Source organism: Anabrus simplex, chromosome 3 (assembly GCF_040414725.1).
Source record: "Anabrus simplex isolate iqAnaSimp1 chromosome 3, ASM4041472v1, whole genome shotgun sequence".
NCBI lineage: Eukaryota > Metazoa > Arthropoda > Insecta > Orthoptera > Tettigoniidae > Anabrus > Anabrus simplex.
In genome coordinates, this window is record NC_090267.1 from 331,971,134 (window position 1) to 331,998,498 (window position 27,365).

General features: G+C 39.0%; 1 protein-coding gene across 1 annotated transcript in view; it reads left to right on the forward strand.

Moving 5' to 3' along the window:
- The window catches only part of LOC136866797 (nose resistant to fluoxetine protein 6), a 117,755-nt gene that overhangs the window by 27,584 nt on the left and 62,806 nt on the right, over positions 1-27,365 (forward strand). The window contains exons 4-7 of the mRNA XM_068226848.1: positions 6,891-7,093; positions 14,174-14,253; positions 20,304-20,497; positions 26,230-26,387. Of these exons, the coding sequence (XP_068082949.1) occupies positions 6,891-7,093; positions 14,174-14,253; positions 20,304-20,497; positions 26,230-26,387 (635 nt within the window). The remainder of the gene's footprint in view (positions 1-6,890; positions 7,094-14,173; positions 14,254-20,303; positions 20,498-26,229; positions 26,388-27,365) is intronic.

Below are 27,365 nucleotides of genomic sequence, written 5' to 3' on the forward strand. Positions count from 1 at the left end.
TATACACTTAAATACACTTAGCTATACATCAATAATAATAGTATGCAATCAATGCGTGCAAAACATCATCAGTTATTGACACACCTGTGCCAAGCTTCCTTTTCTACGGACACATTCGATGGCGTGGTATATATCGCATCGCTGGTCGCAGAAGACACATACGCAGCCTGGTCCTGGCTTGTGAAATCCCATGGTTCTGCACACCTTATGGTGGAACCCGTGTACTGCAAACCTGATCACTGTATGCCTCAGATCGTATCCAACGCGCGTCCAATCCCTGTTTAACATCGCATCAGTTGCGTAAAACTCATACCATATCTTAGCCCTCTTTGATTGCAGTTCTTGTAGCAACTCCCTGTAACTCCTTGTCGCTGAAAGTAACAATCTAAATCTTATGTCTTTAATGAAGTACGTCTCCTTTGCAAGAACGTATACTAGTCTTGATGAAGTATTAGATACACATACACAGATACACACTCTCTTCAAGAATCTAGCCTTCAGACTTTCCAGCTCTTGTAGTTGTCTTTTTGAGAGATGTTCCCATATTAGCTCTAGACCATATATGGCTGTTGGAACAACTTTCGTATTAAACAGAGCTATGGCTTATATTGTGATAATAGATGCTATTTACCAGTCTGTATACTGCATCCTTCTCTCGCAGCAATACGCCCTCAGAACACTTCTATGTTAATGTATGATAGTTGACAACGTGACAAGCGACAGGAGGTAACCGGCATTTGAAAGAAGCCTGTTTTAAATGGATGGCGCTGAAAAGTGATATTGATTATTGTGATGTTGAAAAATGTATTCTGTATTTGCAAGCTAAGTCTAAATCATTTCAAACTGATGATGTGAAATATTTTGATCAGTTATGCAATTTCAAACAATTCCTGAATGAGAGCAGTAACGACCCCGAATTTAACAAGATGCCTTGTAATCAGAAATGGACAAACTATTTCAATTCACGTAAGTCAATTGATTGTAGTTCAGAGTTATTAAAATTTGTAGAATACTTTTTTCCTATACCAGGGCACAATGCAAATGTAGAAAGCGTATTTTGAATGATCTCAGCACAATGCACTCATAATAGGAATCGTTTCAATGTAGAATTTGTGAAAATCCTCTTAATGATTAAACATAATCTAAAGGAATTTACATGTGTATCTTTTTATAAGTATACTAGCAGTTACCCGCGGCATTTTGGAGCGACATAGAACTGTACATGTGAGAAACAGTCTTCTCTCAAGTCGAAGAAAACATGTTTCTTCATTTTTAAAAGAGATTTCAAATACCTATTTCAACGTCTGTTACATCTTCAGTTTTTGGTATATAAGTATCACCATAAAAATAATTCAATCCCTTTATCACTCCTTGTCCCACCCCTACCTAAGTGGATTTTCCGAAAACAAAAAGTACGTTTCTTTTTTAAACAAGATTCCAAATACCAATTTTCACGTCCGTTAAATCTCCAGTTTTGAGACATAAGTTTTTTCATAAAAAGAATTCAGCTTCTTCACTTCTTTCCAACCCTCTCGCCCCTTAAGTGGACTTTCCGAAAACAATACATCCGTGATTATTTTTAATGGAGATTCAAAATACCAAATTCCACGTCTATATCATCTTCAGTTTATGAAATATAAGTACCCTCCTAAACATAATTCAACTCCTTTACTTATTTTCACCCCCCCCCCCTCACTCAACTGTATTTTCCGAAAACAAAAGAATATGTGTTTCTTTATTTTAAAAGGAGATTCCAAATATTAATTTTCACGTCTGCAACATCTTTAATTCTATTTGGATATAAGTATCCTCATACAAACATTTAAAGTAATTTTTCAATTCCTTCATCTCCCTTAAGTGGATTTTCTAAAAACAAAACAAAAAATACATATTTATTTTTAAAGAAGATTCCAAATACCAGTTTTCACGTGTGCAACATCTTTAGTTTTTGAGATATATGTATCCTCACAAAAAGAATTCAGCTTCTTCACTTCTTTCCAACCCTCTCGCCCCTTAAGTGAACTTTCCGAAATCAATAAATACGTGCTTATTTTTAAACTAGCCAGATACCCGTGCTTCGCTACGGTGTTATAATTAAATTTATAATTGAATGCTTAACGTTTTATAAATAATCCGCCAAAATTCGCGATCTGACTCGTTTTCTGAGAGAATCTGCCAAAATTCGTGATCTGACTCGTTTTCTGAAAGATTACGGCAAAGTTCCTCCCATTTTTCAATCTTTCTTTCCGTCAATCGATTTCGTACTTCCTGCGCTAGGTCCAGGTATTTCACCCGGTCAGTTGGGTCCCTAAATCTTTGCTATCTTTTCCTATAAGCATTTTTAATATGGATCAAATCCTTGAGGAGATCCGGCGTGGTATCGTCTTAGGTACCTTGGCGGTACTGAACCCGCGGCCGGACTGCAGTCGTAGTCATTACCCGGCCAGGACCCGTTTCCAGCGCGGTCCGCACATTTTGACGGCGGTCCAGAACATTATTATTATTATTGTTATTATTATTATTATTATTAGGGTGGTGATATTAGTTTAATTTAGGTTATTATTATTATTATTATTATTATTATTATTATTATTATTATTGCTCTGGACCCCACAGAAAGATGCAAGACCATTACTTGGCTGTAAATTACATCTGCTGCCATTGTAATTGCTGACAATGTGACCAGCACGATCATCGTGCGTAGGCAAGTGCGCGAGATTTCTGACGACACGAATGATATACATCCGTGCATTATTGACCTTATTATAGAGGTGAACAATTGCACGGTCAATCTCATTCTTATAGTTTATTTCAAATGTGTTTAAATTTTTATTTATGTGCCAGGAGAATCTACTGTAATCTAACTTTATGTTCTCCAAAGGAAAATATGGCTCTTGAAAACGAACCCAGGAAAGAGTAAAATGATCAGTTTATGGTCAGAATAAGTACATTATGAAAAGTAAAATCAATTGGTCTCAACTCCTTTTTCACCCCACCACCGTTAAGTTGATTTACCCCCCCCCAAAAAAAACGTGTTTTTTTATGTTTAAAGGAGATTCCCAATACCAATGTTCATGTATGCTACGTTCAGTTCTGAGATATAAGTATCCCCATAAAAAGAATTAACTTTTTTCACTTCCTTTCACCCCCCCCCTCCTCTTAACTGAAATATCTGGCAAAAAATACTTGTTTCTTTAATAGTAAATGATCTTCTAAATACCAATTATCACGAATCTAACATCTTTAGTTTATGAGATATGTGTCCTCATAAAAGGAATTCAACTCCATTTCATCCCCGCCCCCAAGATGATTTCCCCCCCCCCAAACGCCTTTTTCTTTGTTTTTAAAGGTGATCCAAATAACAATTTTCACGTTTGTAACAACTTTAGTTTTTATTAGATGTAAGTATCCTCATACAATTAATTCAATTCATTTATCAATTGTTTCAACTCCCCCCGCCCCCATTGGATTTTCCGAGAATACGTGTTTCTTTAATTTTAAAGCAGATTCCAAATACCAATTTTCACGTATGCAAAATCATTCTTTTTTGAGATAATAGTATCCTCATACAAATAATTCAACTTTTTCAATTAACACGTCCCCCGCCTAGGTGGATTTCCGAAAACAAAAAATACGTATTACTTTATTTTTAAAGGAGATTCCAAATACCAAATTTCACGTCTGTAACATCTTCAGCTTTTGAGATACCAGTACCCTAATTAAAAGAATTCAACCCCATCTTCAGTCACTTTTACCCCTCCACCCAAGTGGTTTTCCAGAAAAAAATACATGTTTATTTATTTTAATAGAGATAAAAAAATACTATTTTTCACTTCGATAACATGTTAAGTTTTGAGATATACTGTAGAAATGCTCATTTTCAAATTTCACCCCCCTTTTTAGTTCCCCTTAAGTGGAGTTTCCAAAAACAAAAAAAATACAAGTTTCTTTATTTTCAAAGGAGATCCCAAATACCAATTTTTCAGGTCTGTAATATCTTCCGTTTCTGGGATATAAGTATCCTCATTTAAGGCATTCAACCCATTTTTCACCCTTTTTCACCCCTCCTATTGGGATTTTCCGAAAACAAAAAAATAGGTTTCTTTATTTTTAACGGGGATTCTAAGTACCAATTTTTACATCTGTAAACTTTATAAGTTTCGAGATATAGATACACTCATTTTAAAATTTCACCCTCCCCTCTCCCATGGTCCGTTATTGGACATTATAAATTTTCCAGCTAGCTCATTTACATTGGTATTATAAATTTGCTCATTCAGGACAAATATTTCAGATTCCCTATGGGAATCAACATCTATATCACACATTCCAGTGCCGTGAGAAAATTTCTGCATCCATTATATCATTTTTCAGCCATGATTCAACTCCTTTTACAATATCTGGTAAATATATATCTAAATATATATAATATATACGTCTGTAAACTTTTAAGTTTCTGAGATATGGATATGCTCATTTAAACAGTTTTCCCCCCTTTTCCTGCCCTCACCAAGGGAATATCCAAAAATCCTCCCTTATCGAGCACCTACACTCTATTGTAATTGTATCGCCAAAATTTCATTTCTTTGTGTCGAGTTGTTTTGGCTCGGCGATGATGAATCCCGTCAGGCAGTCAGGACATGTTATTTTATATATATGGACGTTAGACACACCAAAACTCCTGAAGGCAACTGAATCTTCAGAAAAGTATCAGCAAGGCGTGTTAATAAGTTTCATTGTTTAAATTTTGTAAGAATTTACTGTATAATACACTGCTGGAAAAAACCCTGCAGCATCCTTAAGGAATGTGTTCAGTGCACACTTTGTTTTGACTCTGCAGGCAGTAACCGTGCTGAGGTTAGAGGTGAAGAGTGTTTGCAACATTTATTCTGGAGTAGAACCATGCCCCGCCGACAAATACGTGCTTCTATTGAACAACTGCAGCCATTTGAAAGGGGTCACATTCTGGGCACAGTGTATCGGTGGTGTGTCGCTGCTTTTAACGGTGATCTCCCACACCCGTAGATCAGGCTCTGGACGCCCGCGTATTATGGATGCAGGTCAAGATCGTTACATTTGCAAGCAGCTATGGCCGACCGAACATCATCCAGGAACGAAATCCGGTCACATATTGCACTTGCTGTGTCACCAAGGACCATTGGGAGCAGTCTGCTTGGTAGCAGGATTACGATTACGTGTGGCACTGGCCAGGCTAACAGTGACACCACGACCCCGCCAAGTACGGCTACTCTGGTGTCGTGAAAGAGTCGACTGGAGAGGAGAATGGCACTCTCTGTCTTCAGTGACGAGAATAGTTCTGTCTGTAAGCAAGTGATGGACGTACACGTGTACGGCGTAGACCTGGTGAGCGGCCTATTCCACAGTGCATTCGCCCATGACATCTAGGTCCTACCACAGGTTTCCTGATGTGAGAGGCCATCAGTTACAACTCGCGGTCACCGTTCGTGTTTTTGCAGGGTATCATAATCAGCGCCCGCTACATTGCACAGGTTGTTGTCCCCGTGCTACCGCCATTTCTTTGACAGGAAGGTGATGTGCTTTTCAAGCTTGACAATACACGTCCACATACTACAGCTGCTGCGACGCAACGTGCTCTACGTGGTGTACAACAACTGCCCTGGCCGGCCAGATCACCAGATCTCTCGTCAATTGAACATGTATGAGACATGGTGATGCGAGAACTTACGCATTCTCCAGAGCCTGCAAGAACCATTGCCAAATTGCATCAAAAGGTGCGAGATGCTTAGAACAATCTATTTCAGGATGCCATTCGGCACCTTTATGATCGTTTACGTGCTCGAATACACGCCGACTTTGCCACCAGAAGGGGGGTACACTGTGTATTGATGCACCCTTTACTGCGAAATGTGTGTTTCATTTGATCTGAATTTGTAATCATATACTCCTGCAGTGATGACTCAATTGTGAATAAAATGACCTTGTCCCTGGGGATATTGCATGTCTGTTTTTATTTTATTTTTGCCAGTAGTGTATGTGAATGAATAAATTTGGTTTATGTAGTATATGTGAAAATTAGAATATATGTCCAAATTCAGATTCTCAATGGAGAATTTTTGTATCCGCCTCTACCGCCTCAAGGGCAGTGTTCTGGAGTGTGAGACTTTGAGTTGGAGGATACAACTGGGCAGGATGACCAGTACCTTTCCCAGGCGGCCTCACCTGCTATGCTGAACAGGGGCCTTGTCGGGGGATGGGAAGATTGGAAGGGATAGACAAGGAAGAGGGAAGGAAGCAACTGTGGCCTTAAGTTAGGTACCATCTTGGCATTTGCCTGGAGGAGAAGTGATAAATCACAGAAAACCACTTCGAAGATGGCTGAGAAGGGAATCAAACACCCCCCCCCTACTCAGTCGACCTCCCGAGGCTGAGTGGACCTTGTCGTTACCCAATAAAATATCATTAAAACTCACAAATAGGGCCCCTGCCAATAGAATTCTGGTTTCATTACTGTCTGGAGACTGGGCGAGTTGGCCATGCAGTCAGGGGCACGCAGCTGTGAGCTTGCATCTGGGAGATAGTGGGTTCGATCCCCACTGTCGGCAGCCCTGAAGATGGTTTTCCATGGTTTCCCATTTACACACAAGGAAAATGCTGGGGCTGTACCTTAGTTAAGGCCACAGTTGCTTCCTTCCCACTCTTAGCCCTTTTCTATCCCATCGTTGCCATAAGACCTATCTGTGTCGTTGCAACGTAAAGCAAATTGTGAACAGAAAACTGCCTGGAGAGCAAAATGGAACATCGGAGTTGACATACAGGCGGCCTAAATGATGTCAAATTGAAATATCTGCTCATGATGACTGAGACCATACGATTATTATTATTATTATTATTATTATTATTATTGACAGGTTTCTCTTCTGCTGCCTCACTTTGGTTTGTTGGAATGGGCTGTATGTACACCTACTGCATGCAGTCCCCAAGATGTTGAAAGGGGATTGAATGCTGCACTCAATGTGTCCAGCGTGTCTCTGAAAGTCTTTATTCAACCGAGATCCTGCTACCGGCATACAATGGAGGACTTCAGTTACAGGGTGGGAGACTACATTATGATGTGAGTACTGTAAGCATTTCTCAAACTTTACTAATGTAAAACCCTGTGTTATTTTATCATGCCTGTTACCTCTAACATAGACTGCAGGCAGATATTGCAGATATTGCAGTACAGAAAGTAAGTTCTATTTGTATGTAGGTAAGGGATGATTAGATCCATGATAAGTAAATTGAACTGAAATTCATGAAGATAGTGTCTGAAAAATTACAGATAATATCTTCTTCTTCTGTTTACCCTCCACGGTCGGTTTCTCCTTCGGACTCAGCGAGGGATCCCACCTTTACTGCCTCAAGGGCAGTCCTGGAGCTTCAGACTCTGGGTCGGGGCATACAACTGGGGAAGATGACCAGTCCAGGTGGCCTCGCCTGCTATGCTGATCAGGTGCCTTGCGGGGGTATGGGAAGATTGGAAGGGATTGACAAGGAAGAGGGGAGGAAGTGGCCGTGGCCTTCAGTTAGGTACCATCCCGGCATTTGCCTGGAAGAGAAGTGGGAAACCATGGAAAACCACTTCCAGGATGGCTGAGGTGGAAATCGAACCCACCTCTACTCAATTGACCTCCCGAGGCTGAGTGAACCCTGTTCCAGCTCGCATACCGCTTTTCAAATTTCGTGGCAGAGCCGGGAAGCGAACCCGGGCCTCCAGGGGTGGTAGCTAATCACATTAACCACTACACCACAGAGGCGGTACAGAGACTATTCAGAATTAAAAATGGAATGAGTGCATTACTTTGTCCAGAAATGCTTGAGACTGAGGCTATAGGTTTAATGAGAATTAGCTAGAGATATTTTCTTGATGATTTAACTGATAAGTGGGGTGAATTATAGTTACCTGAGAGATATTTTACAGATTTAAAATTATAAATTACTTTTTTTCAACAAGAAGGCAAATTGTTAAAGCTGCAATATAATTACTTAACAGTGGGTCTCTCATGGTGCATGCACCGGTGCATTGTGCAGCACAAGGTGGAAAAGACGACTTCGTAAAGTTGACCAGAGTGCAGACCGCACTCCTCACTTTTGAGCAATAGCGTTGTCTCTCTCTTTCCCGTCGCCTGTCTCGCTTGCTCCACCTCTCCCCTCCTTCCTCACGTGCTCTGGAGTGCTCCACCAACCGAGCAGGGTTGAGCCGAGCTTAGCCCTGTCACTCCGAGACAAAACGCTGGTCCGAGCCAAGTCGGATCGATGCACGGTACACAGAACCTCTGCGCCTTGGTTTACACGCATGAGCTTCTGGTCGTTTGAGAGGCCCTGACTTAACAGACGACCAGTCTTAAGGAAATCACTGAAATTTTTTCACATGGGCTGGAATGACACAAAAGTTTGCAAGGAAAAGATGTATTACTTCATTTTGTGTGGGTGTTTTTTAAGCATAGAGATGGTAGGTGGCTACCATCACTAGGTGAGACTGAACATGATAGGTACCTTGGAACTTTTGAAATGTTATTTTCCCGTAATTTATATTTTAGTTACTGGCTTTCAGCATATCAAGTAATTTGCCATTTTGTTAACAAATAATTGGTTCTTAAAATTGTCATCAGTAAGACGACCTCTTTGAGGTGAAATACATCTTTGAATTTACTGAGATGTCCTACAGGCGCACTTGAAGGAATACCTATGTTTAATTGTAAGAACATCCCCAGCAGTGGTGCATATTGTAGGATAAGTTTGATGTCCCTAAGAATTCTGGAGAGGTAAGAAAGTACCTCATCCAGCACTGGTGAAGCTTCTGGTTCTACTGTAGTAGAACTGAACAAGTAATCTTTGCTATCACTTCTTTTTCCCTTCTGTTTCCATGTGATGTATATCAATTATTAGAATTAAATAGGTTATCTGGACCACAAGCCTTGTGGTCTTTACTTTTCTGGATTGCCTCCTCTATCTCATCTTCTGTGATCAACCGAATAATGTTAATATTGTTATTGTCGTTCTTCTTGGATGGTCTGGAGTCCTTTGCCAGTAGTACCTTACTGAAATGTGATGTCCATGTTTCTATTGCCATGTGCCTTGGAAATTTTGGTTGCCTTGGTTGCAGAACCCTGTAGGGATTTTCTTCCATACTTTTTATCAATTTAATTTCAGTTAGATGCATGAATGCTTCCTTGGCTTCTTTAATCACCTTCTTTTAAAGCCTCCTTAGTGTTGTATATGTTTGTACATTTGTCTCTGTTTGAAATCTGGCCACGTTATGTAGAGCATCTAATGCATCCTTCCTTGTCTCGAAATTTACTCCCCCACGATTGGTATATGAACTAGTAAGAATAAGGTTCTTCACAGAGGATCTACGAGAATGGATGCTACTACATTCTACACCTACGTATGACAGTGTTCTATAAGAACTTTATTCAAAGAAGAAGGAAATATGGAGAACATTTTATACCATGGATGCCATGATGACTCAAGATTGGAAACAACCAAATTTTGAGCTACAACATGTTATGACACAATTTGTGGTACATGGCTTTAGGAATGTGGAAAAAGAGTGGTGTCTTCGGCCAAATTTTGTACTGGTAGTGATTAACAGAGATTAACATTGAAATATTTTGGCGATGTTGAAAATACTGGGTAAATTGTAACTAGAATAAAATATAAATATCAAAATTGGGTGCCACCTGCAAAAAAATTTACAGGAATAATTGACTCGTAAAATGTAGAGCATGACAGCACTCCCTCTCCCAAGACAACGGTCATCAGGCTGACGATGCTCCAAACTTGCTTTATAACCTTACCTGTTACTGTTTACCCCTGAAATTAAATTTGGGTAGAATGCCAGGTTTTTCCTTACTCCACCGATAAAAGATTTACCCCACAAGTTTCATTACATTAATTTACTCCCAAAACAAAATAAAACATGACAAACACCAACAATAATCATCATGTGATGAGACCAAAATAATCTTTCACAAACAACATCTACAAGCTATACACTGCAACTATACATAGTTCTGAAGGCAATGCTTCAAATTGGTTAAATCCTATGGATAAGAAGACTATCCCTTCCTATTCTTATATACATTAGCACAAGAGCATCATCACTGTGGAATCTATTCATCCAGTGTTATAACTGTATGTGAAACAAACCCAGTCACCGCACTATACACTGTTAATAAGCCATACACATAAACAATGTAAAATGTCTGACGTGTGATTGATAAATAATGACAACCATGTCATATTATTCAAAGATTGATCAAGTAATAAAAACTTGGCTTACATTTTCATCAAGTCGCAATTAGTTCTGTACACAACTACATATTACTTCCAGATTACACACATAAATTATCTCACAGTGTGTATTTCCTCGGGGAGGAATAATGCAGAGTCTGGCTTACAAAGGAACACTAGGCCTATGTAGTGTCTTCCACTTACTGCTCATCAGGAACTTGATTGCTGAGTTATGCACTCGCCATAACTCCATAATGGTACAGTAACACAGCCGTAAAGAACTCATACGGCAAAAACTTTGTAATGGTAATCTTACAAAAGAACACTAGGCCTATGTAGTGTCTTTCACCTACTGTTCATCGGGAACTTGATTGCCGAGTTATTCAGCCATGACTCCATAATGGTACAGTAATGCAACTGTAAGGAACTCATACGGCAAAAACTTTTTAACGGTAATCTTCGTGAACAGTAACTGCAATAGTCATAAACAGTAATAATAATAAACTCGTAGCATGCACGCACGCACGCACAATATGCTTCGTCCATCACTCCATGATAAATCAGACATAAGACACTCGTTGCACGTGCACACACGTATATATATATATATATACATAGGCAATCAATCACTACCGGGGTACTGATCTGCATTTAGGGCAGTCGCCTATGTGGCAGATTCCCTATCTGTTGATTTCCTAGACTTTTCTTAAACGATTGCAAAAAAATTGGAAATTTATTGAACATTTCCCTTGGTAAGTTATTCCAATCCCTAACTCCCCTTCCTATGAACGAATGATTGCCCCAATCTGTCCTCTTGAATTCCAACTTTATCTTAATATTGTGATCTTTCCTACTGTACTTTTAAAGATACCACCCAAACCTATTCGTCTACTAATGTCATTCCACACCATCTCTCCGCTGACAGCTCGGAACATACAACTTATAATACCAATATAATGGTCCGTTATCGGACATTATAAATTTTCCAGCTAACTCATTCTTGGTTGCCTGCGTTTCGCCCTCGTGTGGTAAGTTAGGCTCGTCAGTTAGGACTTAGCACACCACCCAAGACGCAAGGCTAGTGCATACCGTGGAGGTGCGACGTAAGTTATTTCATTCCCACCACAACAGTGGCAGGCGGGCCCGTCAGCTGAACGAGCAGCTCTTTGGCCATAGAAGAAGAAGAAAGAGAAGAAATTATGTTAACAGGAAGTATGTGTCGTACATACTAAAAAGGAAAGGTACACAGAAATGGCGCAGAGGATAAGCAACCACAAGGGAACCCCCACAGAGAGAACCACCATCACACCCCCATGTATCGAACCCCCACTAGTCCCTCGTGTAGTGAAAGATTGCATAGAAAGAATAGCAAGCCAACCCTGACAAATACCAGAGGGAGGAGCGAAAAGAAGTGAGTTTACAAAGACGCAGTGTATCTCGGGCGCGCATTACAGAAAAGCTCTACATAGTGTGCTAAACATGTTACATCACGGGGTGTGGAAGAAGACTGGGGTGCGAGAGAACATTGGAAGATGGAAAAGGATAATATTGCATGAGAAGATAGTAAAGCGTGGTGGTCATGTTAGTGACTGAGGTGGCATAAAGACGAAGGAGGTCTAGGATCTGGAGGGGAGGGAGGACAAAAATGGGTGGCGAAGCTGGGAGAGTAACAGTGGGCGCCGGGGGGGCGGGAGGCGAGACAAACGGTAAGGGAGGAACAGAGGGCTGAGGAGACTGCGGACGAGTGCGTGGCGGGGAGCGAGAAGGCTCCACACGATACGCCCGCCGACGAAAACGGATACCATTGACGATGAGTTGGTCGAGGTCCGCATCAGAGGAAAGTTGCAGGCGCACCATGAAGGTTCTCCTCCCGTCACGCCACCCTCCCCGCCAACGCCCACAGTCAACCTTCCAGTTTCACAACCACCTTTCGTCCTACCCCCTCTCCAGATTTTGGACCTCCTCCGTCTCTATGCCACCTCCGTTACTAACATGACCACTACCCTCTACTATCTTCTCTTACAATATTATCCTACTCCATACTCTCATTTCCTTCCGCAACCCCCTCTTCTTACACCTCAATAACTTACACTACTATCCTGCTTCTTCCTCCCAACTTTCAATAAACTCGTCTCTTTCTAAGCTTAATATCTGTCATGTACTTTTGTAACACTATGTAACATCTCATCCACATACACGCCCGAGATAACTTCCAAAGAATAAACTCCTTGTCTCTGTTTTTCTCCGGTGTTCGTGGGGGGTTTTCTTCGTGCGGGGTGCTTTGCTGGTCTCCCCTGGGCCCCGACTCGTTGTCCCGGTCCCCCTGCGCCACTTCTATTATTTTCTCCTTTTCGGTATGTACAATACATACTTTCTGTAATACTGTCTCTTTCTATGTTCTTTTCTTTTCCTACTGGCCAAAGAGCTCCTTAGTTGAGCTGGTGGCCCGCCCCCTCCTCTCCTGAGGAGTAGGAATGAACCAACCTTATGATGATGATGATGCCTCCACGGTATGCACTAGCCTTGCGTCTTGGGTGGTGTGCTAAGTCCCAACTGACGAGCCTAACTTAGCACACGAGGGCGAAACGCACGCAACCAAGAATGAGTTAGCTGGAAAATTTATAATGTCCGATAACGGACCATTATATTGGTAATATAAATTTACTCATTCGGGACAAATATTTTAGGTTCCCTATGGGAATCAACATCTACATCAACATACAACTTAGTCGAGCAGCTCGTCTCCTTTCTCCGAAGTAGGGTTGCCAGGTTGTACGTTTTTCCCATATTGTTTTTTACTCTTAATTTAGCCTTACGTTTTTTAATTCTCCATACAACACTTTCTTCCGTTTTTTAATATTTGGTGCCAGACTATCGTAGAACCCAACACAATACTTCACCTTAATATGCATATAACAAAAATGCACATTAATTTGATTATATTTGTTATTATTACCGTTCGGATATAGATTTTACGGTAGTCTAAATTAAATTAAATTAAAGAATGATCAAAGCCAGAATGAACCTAGGAAAAATCAGTTTCAGAATAATTCAAGTATATGCCCCACAGCAAGAATGTTATGGAGACATAAAGGAAGAGTTCCTTGAAGGTCTGGAAGACCGAGTGTAAGAAATAATATCACACTAATTGGGGTTTTGAATGCCTAAGTTGGAGAAGATTGGTCTGGCTATGAGGACGTGAACTGGTTAAGTATGACTTTTACAGTGTAGCAAGTGATATTATTGTTTTCCTTCTCAACATTGTATCTAAAATTAGTTCTATATGAAAAGGGCCTGTAATGCTCACAGTTAAAACTTTCATTTAAAATAATTTTGATAGGCTCTTCCCACATTATGTTGAATTAAATGAACCATTAGCAACTTTCATTTTAATCACTTAGTTAAAAACAGAAGTTATTTTTTCAGAATAACAATAAAATTTGCATATTAAAAACTTTCACCTTTGTGTTTCAAAATAAACTTTTAAGTCCATAAGTTCATGCGATTCGAATTATTTTGAAAATATCAATTTAAGATTAGTGAATGGGAGAGTTTACTTAATTGAAAATAACACTAATTATATGTGTTTTAGTATAGAAATAGAACAAATTTATTTATTTATAGTGGAGTAGTACTGTGAAGGAAAATTGAAAAAGGTTGAAAATAAATTTTTAGAAAAGTAAATTAATATTGTACCTTGTGTATCAGGGTTTATTAAAATTGGAATAGAGATTTATTTTTCCCGAATTAAAAAGAGCTAATTTGTTATATTGGTTAATGTAATATTATTATCAAGAATAACAAATTTGTAATGAAATATTAAGTTTGATACTGTTTGGTGTGGTCTTTCTCAACAGATCTTGTTACCTTGGAATTAGGAATTTTAAATCTGGTAACACTGACATTCATTCCCCAGGTCAATATTCCTGATCACTGGGTTGTTTGTACTGGCTGGTTCCATATATCACAAGAAGATTAACTTCAACAACAAACCAGGTAACTGACGATAATATTCTTCCCTAACATATTATCTTCATCTTTTGGAGTGTGATGCCCATCGACTAACTGAGCGTACGCATTTCCATGGTGTGTAATATTTGTTATATTATGAGTATTTCAGTTCGGAACTGAGAAATTCACATGTGTTGTTCTAAATACAGAATTGCCATTAAGTTAGGTGATAACCTAAATTATTGTGATATCTTTACATTCTTTACAACAAGCAACTACCTCACTTTAACTATTTTGCTGCTGCAATTGCATGGCCTTAATTAACATTTTCACTCCCAGCTCCCTCTATGGGTATTTAATAATCATACAGCCCAGGAATTTTTGGATGCCACCATGACTTGCTAGGTAACATGTAACACACGGCTTTAACTTAGTATCACTCCAATACTATAAATCTGAAAATCTGAAAATACTTAACAAGATTATCTAGTAAGATATTTTGCTTGCCATGATTATTCGTTTTATCACTCAGTGCCACTTGAATTCCGACCAAGCACTTCAGGGACCTTGGGACTTCAATCTTCTTCTTCTCTTTACTCTTCCTAGCATTTTTCCTGCTGGTGCAGATCCACTGTTTTAATCTTGGCTCACCATTTTGCATGATCTTGGGCATCATCTGGTCTTAAGTTCAGAGTATTCACATCAGCATTTACTGTGTCATAACAGCACTGCTTTGGGCATCCGAATAGACATGGCCCATTAATTTTAAAGGTGGGGGTAAAATTGGCAACTGTTCCAGGTGCAGCACACAGGACATGATCATACCAGTGGAGATGTTTCCCCATGCCTTTTCAGTGATGGGTGCAATGCCCATTTGCCAGTGAACGGTGTCGTTTTTGACATGATGCAGGATTGTGATGCCCATCGGCCAACTGAGCATGTGCATTTCCATGGTGTGTAATTGGTGCTCCGTAGCTTTGTCAGCTCGTCAACATTTAACACTGTATAAAGCAAAATGATGTACTATCATATGGTACATTTTTAACTTCAGATGTAGTGGCATCCTTCTGTTGCAGAGTATGCCTATTACTCCCTTCCATCTCATCCATGCTGCCTCTATCCTGCTTTGCATTTCGTCACTAATCTCACCATCAGTCTATAGGCGAGATCCTAGATACCTGAAGCTTACTGTCTTCATGAAAGTCTCTCCATCAAGTTGGTTGGTGTCATTGTTTGGGATGTTTTCCAGGTGTTTGGTCTTCTTTTTGTTCAGTCTAAGACTGAACTGTGATAGACGGCTGGTCCAATCTTCAACTTGACACTGCGATCCTCTTCTGGTGGTACTGGCAAGGGCGACATCATCTGCAGGTCCCATGTGTTATGTCCATGACGAGGACAAAGAGCAATGTGAGCAGTGTGGAACTTTTGTGTACACTGACTTCCACTGGGAAGCTCTCCAAGTGCTAACATCGCAATGTACATGACTTGTGGTGTTCATGTATAGCACCTTGATCCAATTGTAAAACATTTCTGGCACACCATGGTCACAAAGTACATACCACATCACGCTATGTGGAACAGTCAAAGGCCTTTTCAAGACGAAGGAAAGCAATATGCAGTGGCGGTTGTTTCTCTCAGAGCTTTTCAATGAGCATTCTGGCAGCAAAGATTGCATAGGATGTTCCAGCCCCTTTGATGAAGCTGCACTGGTTGGTACTAACGCTGACAATGTCACACAGTCGTTAATCAAGGATTCTCTCAAACTTCTTCATTGTGTGCAACAGGAGGTAAATTGGAGAGTAATTTACATATTCTGTTGGATCATCTTTCTGCTTAAAGATAGGCACAGTAATGCTTGTAGCCCAGTCACCGGGAGTCAGACTCAATTACGGCATTGAAAAAGTTGGTCAGCCAGTTGATCGTGAGTTCTTTTACTTCCTGCAATTTTCAGAAGTCTGCCGGAAGGTCATCTGGTCCTGGTGATTTTTGGTTCTTCATACTCCTAATGACACAGGTGACTTACTCTGACATCATTTGTAAGATAGGACCTGCTGCTGCATTACCTTCTGGAATAGGAGGATGTGGGAACTCAGTGTTAGAAATATCTTCAAACAGTTATTGCCCAACGTTTTCTCTCCTTCCTTTGAGTCCAGTGTTGTATACAGGATATTATAGTGACTGCACCTAGCTTCACTGACAGCTTTTTTAGCTTGATGTTTCTCTCTGTAGTCTTTTGTGAAATCCAGTTTTACAAGCCTTCTTCTTTCCATTCACCTTTTCTTGGACTTGGACCATCCATAATCATGTTTGCTAATCACTACAGTGGAAACTATGTTTTGTTGTACCCATATTGGTGTGGTGGTTGCAGTGACAGATTTTCAGAATGTGGTTCACGTGTTGTCAATCGCAGTGTTCACTTTCCGTTCTTTTAGCATTGCTGTGAGATTCGGCTGCATCCAATATGAGTCCCAATGTTGAGTGGGACTGGCACCTATTTATTTAGATCACACATCCCATAATGCAGGAAATTACCTCGAGCTGTAGTAAAATGTTCATCTGCCTGCTACCTACTGGCAAACTGATATACAGTACTGGACCATCTAATGTACATTTAAGCATAGAAAGGTGGCATGAATTCAAATCCAATTAAGGCTGGATGTGGTATTTTACATGTGTGAAACTTAATCCAACCATGGTCAGATATAGAAATGAATGTGTTAAGATACAGCTCCAGTATTTGTCTGGTGTGAAAATGGGGAATCACGGAAAACTGTTTTCAGGGTTGCCAAGGGTCGGTTTCAAACCAACCATCTCCCAAAGGCAAGATCACAACTATGAGACCTGACTGCATAGACAACTTGCTCAGATAAATATATATTTTATTTCAATAACTTTTCATAAATTCCATATAGATATGTAGAAAGTATAAATGGGCTTGTCAGGGGCTGATAATAAATGGATATAGAAGAACTGGGTTTGATTAGAAAAGAGCAGGTCTATTTAAAGACAGTAGTGTATGTAGATGTGGAGATTGTCCATATCCTCTTGTGTTTTCATGTTTGTCCTTTTCCACACTGACCTGCCATTCTGTTTATTCTTTTATGCATACATTGTACATATCCATTACAGATTGCTATGGTTCATAGTGTTCAGTCTGCAAGCTTCTGTGAATTAGCTAAATGCCACCACAATCCTCTACTTGCAACTAACTCTGTGGCCTCATTTAAATCATTAAAAACTAAGACTAACCATCATCACCTTGGTCTCCATTTCCATCTACTTCTCTTACGCTCCAGGGCCGAGTCTATTATTTTCCTAAGTAATATATCCTCCATTCATCTGGCATGATCCCACCACCAAAGTCTCAAGTCTCTTTATACACACAGCTTGTTCCTACCTTAGCCTTTATCTCTTTTTAAGTACCCTCCTACCATTGTTCCAACTTTTGTAGCAGCAATCATTAAAATACCCTCATTTCTGATATTTCTGACTTATGAATGAGAGATCCTGGATCCACCCAGCTTTTACTCCCATACAGCAGTCAGTCTTATATGTTAATCAGTGTTCAGGCTTCTCAATCTTTACCAGCGTTTAGCCCCAGTGTGGCAGTGGGCTCATGATTTGGAACACCACACCTCTCCAAGATACACCACTGTGAGCTTCCTTTGTAGCATAAAGCAGTGACAGCGCAGTTGAGGAGATAAGCAGCTGTCAACTTGCATTCAGGAGATAGTGGGTTCAAGTTTTACTGTTGGTAGCCCTAAAGGTGGTTTCCCATGGTTTCCCTTTTTTTTTTTTCACACTAGGCAAATGCTGGGGTCGTACCTTAATTGAGGCTATGGATGTTTCCTTTCCGCTCTTATCCCATCATCACCATAAGACCTACCTGTGTCGATGCGAGACATACAGCAAATTGTAAAAAATAAATTTAAAAAACTTCAGTAAAAGTGTGGCAAGATCGCTATGCTGTCTGGCAGATGTATGATACATGACTGTTGTTCATGAGCCGTGTTCATCAGGTTTAGTATAATGTCATTATTAGTGAGAGTGCTGTGTAATTAATTTGTATAATATGGGGCCACGGACCAGCACTGAGTTCTGAGAGCAAATCAACCAAAATTCGAAATAGGTATCGAAGAAATGATTACTAAAATGTTGGACAACAGTGATATTGACCCTGATTACTAAATAGAAAGTAATGATTAAATGGAATCATAAAAGGTAGCTATTGATAATGATGGACAGGAGGACACAGAAACAGGTGAAGATGATCTCAGAGGCATGAATCTTGGATAATGAAATGTGATTTTATGTTTTAAGCTTTCCAGTACCAGTAACTTGTTTCTCTTACCAAATCTAGGTTCTTTATAAAAGTTTGACATAGCAGAAAATTAATCATTGGAAGTTTTGTTTCTAGAGTTTTGAGAAAAATATGAAAGTGCACATTTTTGGAGCTTCATTTTAGTAATTTGGTATTTTCTTCAGGATTTGTATTTTCTTTCTCCTAAGTTTTGCTATGACATGTTTGAAAACATATGTTTCAACTAATTAAATTCAATAAACAACAAAAAAGTAAGAAATCATTGTATAATTTAATAGCAAATGTCTAGAGTCTGACAGACACCATGATACCAGTCACGTTACAAAAAATATATACCAGTTGAGGGAAGTCTGGTGTGAAAATGGGAAACCACAGAAAACCATTTGTAGAGCTTCTGACATTGGGGTTTGAACGTGCTCTCTCCTGAATAAAAGCTCATAGCTACATGACTCAAACCATGTAGCCAACTCGCTTGGCAAAAATTAATTAAAATTAATGGTAAAATAATGTTGTCTATTTACGAAGAACATCTTCTTGTGTTAGACATAGATTTCTTGAAATAAAGTTTGGATAATAAAAGTAGATGGGAAAAGATATACTGAAGTTTAAAAATTATGCTTAGTCATTAAAACTGAGAATTGAATTGAAAGAATTCAGCAGAAGGGTGGGAGGGATTATGTAGGTATATATAAGCAACACATTTACACCATACTCCAGTTATATATAGGGAGTCAGGAACCTGAATAGGGTATACCACACCTTCAGCATTATAAATTAAGTTAAAAATCAATATTATTTGCCCCAAAAACAGAAAACTCTATTAAGAAAAATTAGTATGATGACGTAGAAATGTTTGTTACCTTTGTAAATCGTAACTCAAAAAGTAATAGAGATACTTAGAAGAAATAACTAAAATAAAGAGAGAAGGCCTTAACTCATACCAACTAGTTTATGTATATACAAGATCTTTGAACTTTACATTGCCAGGCTGAGTGGCTCAGACAATTGAGGCGCTGGCCTTCCGACCCCTACTTGGCACGTTCGATCCTGGCTCAGTACAGTGGTATTTGAAGGTGTTCAAATACATCAGCCCTGAGTTGGTAGATTTACTGGCACATAAAAGAATGCCTGCGGGACTAAATTCCGGCACCTCATCGTCTCCAAAAACCGTAAAAGTAGTTAGTGGGACATAAAGCAAATAACATTATTATTATTATTATTGAAGTTTACATTGCCATGTTGATTAATATATATTTTTAATTTGGAAATACAGTGGAAGACTAGACAAAACAGAAAACTGACAGGACTGGTGAGGTAACATACAGTAACATCACTGTCTCAGCAAAAATGAGATATATCCTGCTCTCACTCCTATTCCATTTGTGACAGAACTCAAGACACAATTGCAGTGTCTAGATTTTCTCTTTTCAATGAGAGTTGGTAAGATTCATCGTCCTAAACAGTTTTCAGCTTTTGGTCGGGTCTGTTGTTGATTCTGGGGCAAAGTTCTAAAACTGCATGCCCTTGCTGATGCCAACCCTCAGGACGTAAACAGCCGCTTCTAACCTGGAGAACAGATGCCATTGTAGCCATCCCTAACCTAGGTTACATAGTTGTTTTCATGATCCTATCTTTCTACATATTACTTGAAGAGATAAATGTTATCCAAACAACTCATGTGATTTGGTCAAGTAGAAGGGCAGCTTTATCTGTGTATTCAAATGTAACTAAATGGCTGATACAGGAAATGGAGAATTTCATTTTATTTTTTCAGGAAGGTTAGGCGAATTACTACTGGCTTTCTCCTGGCCTAAAAACTGGTCAAGACTTTGGTCAACCTCATCTCCACCTGGTGCCATCAACTGTCTGGATGGTGTGCGTGCTTTCAGCATATTATGGGTAGTGATGCACCATAAATTGCTCCTCATAGCTAAAGCACCAGCTGCAAATAAACTTTTCTTAATTAAGGTATGTCAATATGATATTAGCAACTCGCTCTGGCTTTGCACAGGAGCTATTTTACGTTTTTGCTGATGGGACTTAAAATAGTTTTTTGCATTAGTTGTGAAGTTTGTACCATTCATGCAAATAATATACAGTAAAGGGTGTTTTTATCATAATACAATTATTGAGGGGAATGCATAATTTATTTTGATAAGGATAACATGATTAATCTCAAAATATGGCTTCTAATTTAAAAGTTAATTTTTTTTTTTACTGTGAGTGGTAACTTAAAAACACTTCCTTTCAAAGGTAGGTATATACAATCCAGGACTTTTTTTGTAGAGCTTTTATACTCAATCTTTCCACATATACAAGTATGTCTATCATTGATATTTTAGGTAGTGTAAGGCAAGAAAGCTCTTAGATGGCCATTGTTTCTTTAACTTTAACTAAAATCACCTCAGCTTGGCTCCCTTTTATTGTAGATTAATGTTCCATAGAGCTAAACCTCCCTATATAAATACACTATACTGTGGCAAGATCCTCATCAAAGTCCCAAGATTATCCCAAATATATACAGATGGACACCTGCTGGGAACTTAGAATTTTATATTATGAACAGATGTAACCAAAATTATTCTCGACTACCTTTGGCAGTCCATTTGTGAAGCAAGATATCTAACATACTATTAAAATTTAGTGCAATTTTAATGTGAACTGGACTTCTAGTTTGGTTACTTACTGCACATTCATTATCTGTAGCAAAGTTCTGCAAATAGGTTTCATGGTTCATGAACTTCACACTTTGCTGCACATCAATGGAAATTGTTGGCTGGATATTAGCCATGAAGTATTTGTGAGCCGTAGTGGCAACCGAGGGGGACTGGTGGAGGGGCCCTACTTCTTCACAAATTTACATTCTTACTAAACACACACAAGTAAACAAATGCACACCCTATTTTTTCCTAACCTGATCATTATGTTTGCTAATTGACTGGCAATAAGCAGAATCCAGTTGAGTCACTATATTCACTATATTCCATGCATAAATTAATATTTTGGGAGGAACTTTCATGTTTTCTTTTAAGTGTTTGAGATCTGTTACTCCAGCTTTTCTCCAAGTCAAGTCTGAATAACATGCACAGAAAACAGAAAGAAAACCTGCATTCCTTAAGTAACAGCCACAAAAGCATTTGTGTTGTATATACACTCCTTGCTGGAACCTACCCCAATATTCGCACTCTTTATATTGCCCTGCTTGTTCTAGTTTTAAATCAGGTGTTGGTCAATTGAGTGTGTTTTTCTCTGACTTTTCTGTTGGGGACAGTTGCAAAAATGGTTTGTTTAGAATATTACTCACAGAATTAAATGCTTTAGAAGAATTACAAATTTTACGTACGTTGCCTACTAGTTAATCATACCTACGAGTATATCTGTGATATTCCCAGTGTGTCTCTACATTGGAATACTATATATCCTCACACTGTATATGACAGATTTAATTTTAACTACACCATACTAAATATAGTATACATTATAGAGACTAATTTCATTACCCAGCCAAACATTCTTCTCACAATCAGACGACCGAGTTGTAACAATTGTATTCGAAACAGATGCTGGACTTGGTGCGCTACGCCTTCATGTATTTCCATTGTCAGGGGTTGGCTTTGCCAATGCCTGAATCTCCCATTCTATGGGTGTTAAGAAATAGTACGTTCTAGGCAGGCGCAAAACCAAACTTACCCAGGACAGAGTCAGCAGAGAAGGACAAAGGCCAGCTTGACAGGCCAGTAAGCCAACATTCAGTATTGAGTTACTGGCTATACTGTCTACTTCATACTGTTGCAGGTAATCCTGGACAGGCTCATCTTTCTGTCTCTTGTTTTTGGTTTTTCATTTATCAATTTGAGTATATTTTGTGTTCTTCCAGGGTCTACTTGTTGTTATATCATTATTATTCATTACTGGCTCGCTCTACGGATCAGTGGTATAGTGTCAGACACTTGAACCAAACAATCATGGCTTCAAATCCATTTTTTTTGTTTTGTTTTGTTTTACGTCGCACTGACACACATAGGTCTTATGGCGACGATGGGACAGGAAAGGCCTGGGAATTGGAAGGAAGTGGCCATGGCCTTAATTAAGGTACATCCCCGGCATTTGCCTGGTGTGAAAATGGGAAACCACGGAAAACCATCTTCAGGGCTGCCGACAGTGTACTAGAGCACGTGAATATCTTCTCAAATAGTTTTGTGATGATATGAGCTGTGCAGTCCATTGAATGGAAAGAATGGTTGTGTTTTGCAGTATGAAACATAAACAGCCCTTCTTCAGCAGGAACACATTTATCTTCCTCAGTTTGTAGTTCATTCACGCTTACAAAGAAAGTTATGAAACTGGAAGTTCTCATGTAAACTGCCAACATGTTCTTCTTCTTAATGTGCTGCATAATATTGGCATGTTCTCCATGCTCAATAGAAAAAAATGAATGATATAAAGTACATTCCAACTTTGTAGATGTTGTGTTTGCCTTCAAGAAAGGAAACTCTTCTTTAAAGGTTTGGGAGAAAATACACTTTCTTTTCCCCATTGTATTAATATGCATGTGTACCTCAAACAAAGTCAACATTAGACAATGGAAGCACAATGGAGCAAGCTCATCACACCAAGCATTAAAGCTGTAGCTACCTAAAATCTGAGAGCTGGCAGAAACCAGAGAGAATTTTGTTTTATTTCCACAATTGCATTCCCTTAAACATTCAAGTCCCATCTAGACCTCAGTAAGAAGGTATAAAAATCAAATGAGACCAAAATGACACAAAAACAAATAAAAACATAGAACGAAGTGAAGAAAAAGATATTAGATCATTACCAATTATTGAAAAAAAGGGTCATTTGGTGTCTGTTAAAACACTGATGGGACAATGGGACATGTAATAAAAGAAAGGTACAGTCCCATTAAAAATGGGACATCTGGTCACCCTACACTTAAAGTACTTTTAATTGTTCTTCACGATAACTCATTTTTCAAACATACATCAGATAATTTGTGAGATTTCAGCAAATTATTCATGGTAACAAAGGAGAACATTCTCTCCTCACATCCATATAATAACATAGGAATGTTGTACTTTATAAATACATTTTTAATGAATGGGTTATGTTGTAGGAATTTAATAACACGACTTTCTTTGGTGAAAAAATTGGACACAATTACTTCAACTCTCTTCTTCTGGGTATTTGAAGATTCTTTTTCAGTTTTATTACCAGAGTCCGAGTTGAAATCAAAGAAGTGTCCTTTGCATCTGCATTGTTTTGAACTTTTGCTTCTTTCACTTCTGGATTTCTGTACAATTCCTTACTACAGGGAGAAATACCAGCTACAGGAAATCAACATAGTAGGTCTGATGATTGGAGCTAGGGGAACGATTCCCGTTTTTGCCGCTAACTTCTGGAAACAGATGTCTCTGCCAGTTACAATGTTACGGGAGATTGCCATCATAGCCTTATGGGGTTCACTGATAATTCTAAGAAATCACTGTTACAATTAGGTTACCTTAAACTATTTCTCAAGTACAGTATATCTATTTATCTTCTAAAAATTAATGTAAAAGTATACTTTGTCGTATGGCAGCCTCTGCATGAGAGGAAGTATTTCATAAAATAAAAAAACAAATTATAAGGTACACACAAGGAAACCATTTCTTTTTGAATCATAGATAGCTTGAAGTTGCAATTACAGCAATCTCAGCTTCAAGATTATCAAGATATTTGAAACCTGTTTCAATACTCTCAGTACACTTGTTGACAAGTGGATTAAAAAATTTCATTTCTGGTTTGAAAAGCCTTTGCATCCTTTTATGCAAAGCCAGTAGACAGGGTAACACAGTCCCATAAAATGTATCATCCCTTTACCAGTACTGTATATCAACAGCATACTGAACATTGTACATATTCTTCAATATAGTCGAATTAAGCTTCTCTCAGTATATTTTTGAGTCCCAGAGCTTGACTCAGTTGCACAATTTTTTATTCTTAGTTTCAAAATTTGTTTCAAAGCATGGTAAAGACTGTTCCTCCTTGTAGCACTGGAGCATGGCAATGTTTGGTCAAGAATGTTTTGGATAATCTCAGCTGACTTAGGCTGTCCTGCTGCATTCCACAACTCATTGCTATTGCTCATAACATCTGCATATACTGTATCTTGCTTAATGCAATAGCTTTATCATTCAATAATGATAGCATGTCAGCACTTTTAGTCAATTGATTGTGTGCATAAAGCATCTCATGACTGGGTATAATAATATGTTGTCTTTGAAGTACAGTAACCATTTTCTTCCTTCTGACATTTAATGGGTCTCCATCAGTTTACTGTACTCTGTCTCACTTTCATCTTCACCAGCATCGATCTATATATTTTCCTCATCCTTTCCTGATTCTGCTATTGGTTTTGATTGAACTCCAAAATCCCCAAATGCCTCCACAAAATTTGAAACATTATCAATTATCAATATTCAGATCAAAATCTATTTGTATTTTCAGCGACGTGTTTTTAATGTAATCGTGAGTGTGTGTGCACCTTTAAATCATCAACAAGCAATATCAACTGATTCATCAATCTGATTCTTTCCTGACCAAATGCCTGCAATCATACACACACATTTTGCCAATTTCAACATTTCTTTTATTTCATAAATTTCTTTTGAATATTGATCTGAATGTTCCTCCTGAATGATCACCGACTTGGAATTGTCATTGAATATTCTGATATATTTAGGCTATTTACCATACTGTGGTTGTTTGCCTGCCAAGCTGATTCCAAGGTGGGAGGAGTAAGTTAGTCTATCCCCTAGCCGTGAGCAATGTTGCCAAATTATTAGCTCTCTGTCATTGCTCTGTCCTCTCACTGGAGGCCACTCGACAGTACAAGAAAGGTCTGGAAGGTAAATCCAGATCATTCCAAATCGAGAGGACTCTGGGGACTTCTTCTTTCGGGAAGTATCTTGAGGAGCCAATCTCCATATTTAAGGCAGACCAGAGGAGTTCAGTGGGGTAGTTCAAGTCAGTCAGTCAGTCAGTAGGTCAGTCAACCACCTAGGCCTTTCTGAACTTCCAGTACTCCTTCATCTTGGTGGAGAATAGAGTTCTTTGCTCTTCAGAACACTTTGTGCCAATTCTTCTTCTCACTCTTTCTGGAAGATCCTATAACACATGTACCCAGATCCTGGACTTCCTTCTTTCTTGAACCAGTGTCTCAGAGCACCAGTCAGATCCTCCTTCACTGCAGTTGCATATGGAATGGTACATTTCCAGTTCATGAGACGATCATGAAATCTACATTATATTCTGGTGTTAGGCATTCAAGAAAGATGACTGTAAAACATGATTCTGCACTTCTTCATGAAAGTGAGTGCTTTTAAATACAAAGTACAACTGTGAGTTTATCCTCAACTGATATTTGCCTTCAGAATTTTTTTATGAGGATGGATCTTTCACAGGAATTTCCTCTCTTCTGTTTGGATCCTCTCTATGTCACCATGGTGAGTGAAGGCCAAGCACTCAGCAGCATACTGGGCTCCAGGACATACTACTGTACTGTACTATGTTGCAGAGGTGGTTTTTATCTCCCATGAGATTGACCTAGATGACAATGATTTCTCATCATAGACAAATCATTCAATCTCTTCCCTCATAGTTCCTCCTTATGAAATTACCACCGTCACAATATCAGGTTCCAAATTATTTCTTTCCAGGAGTTAAAGAAGGTGGAGAATATGTTATTGATTAACAGTGTTAATGCTGTGGACTCCTTCTTGTTGGTGAGTGGACTGCTGAGGGCATACAACATGCTGGGAAGTATGGACAAGGGAAAATTCTACCCTGTGAGAGAAGTGCTGCAGAGGTATTGCAGGTGAGAGAAACATTTTGCCAAAACACAATCATAGCATCTTCTTCATCATTACAGTAGTTAGGGAAGTATTAAATATATATTAAAAATTGTAACTAAATAACTTATTAGTTCTAGAGGGCTATAAGGCACTCATAGCCTCAGATATCCTATAATTCTGAAGTTTGAATTCGTCAGTTCTCAGTGAATAGATGCTGATCAAAGTATAGTGACTAGAAGTGAAGTTGGGGGAAAGGAAAGTAGGGAATGAGCCATTTCAATGAGACTGTATTTACTTCTGAATATTTTTGTAGAATTGTTTAGTCTGTTTAAGATGCCTTCACTTAGCTGCTAAGCTGCAGTTTTAACACATAAATGGGGTAAACGAAAGGAGCCTCCCCGAAGATTGAGATGATTTGTGATCAAGATAATAAAAGCAATTGGGCGTGCGCTGGGCAACGTCAGAGAATGAATAACCTGACGGCTGATCCTTTCACACCAGAAACATCCACACCTGAGCCCTTTTCAGGGCCACAGTTAACGATTATCTCTGTTAACATAGAAGGCATAACACCAGCCAAAGAAGAACTGCTACAAGAACTATGCACTAAGCACCAATGCCGTATACTGTGGATGCAGGAAACATATAGAAATTGTGATATGCGCAGGCCAAAAATAGCCGGAATGCATCTCGCCATTGAAAGACCACATGCTACATATGGAAGTGCTATTTTTGTTCATCCAGATATCCAGATTTCATCCACAGCATTCACAGAGGAAAACAACATTGAAATCCTTACTGTAGAAACAGCGTATGCACCATTTCATCCCTTTATAAACCACCTGGTGCTGAATTCACTGTAAACAAACCATCCAATTTCAGAAACAAACATGTGCAGATTGTGATTGGTGATTTCATCAGCCATAATACTGTTTGAGGCTATGACCATGAAGGTGAGAATGGGACAGCAGTACAAGAACGGGCATAAATAAGCCAGCTGA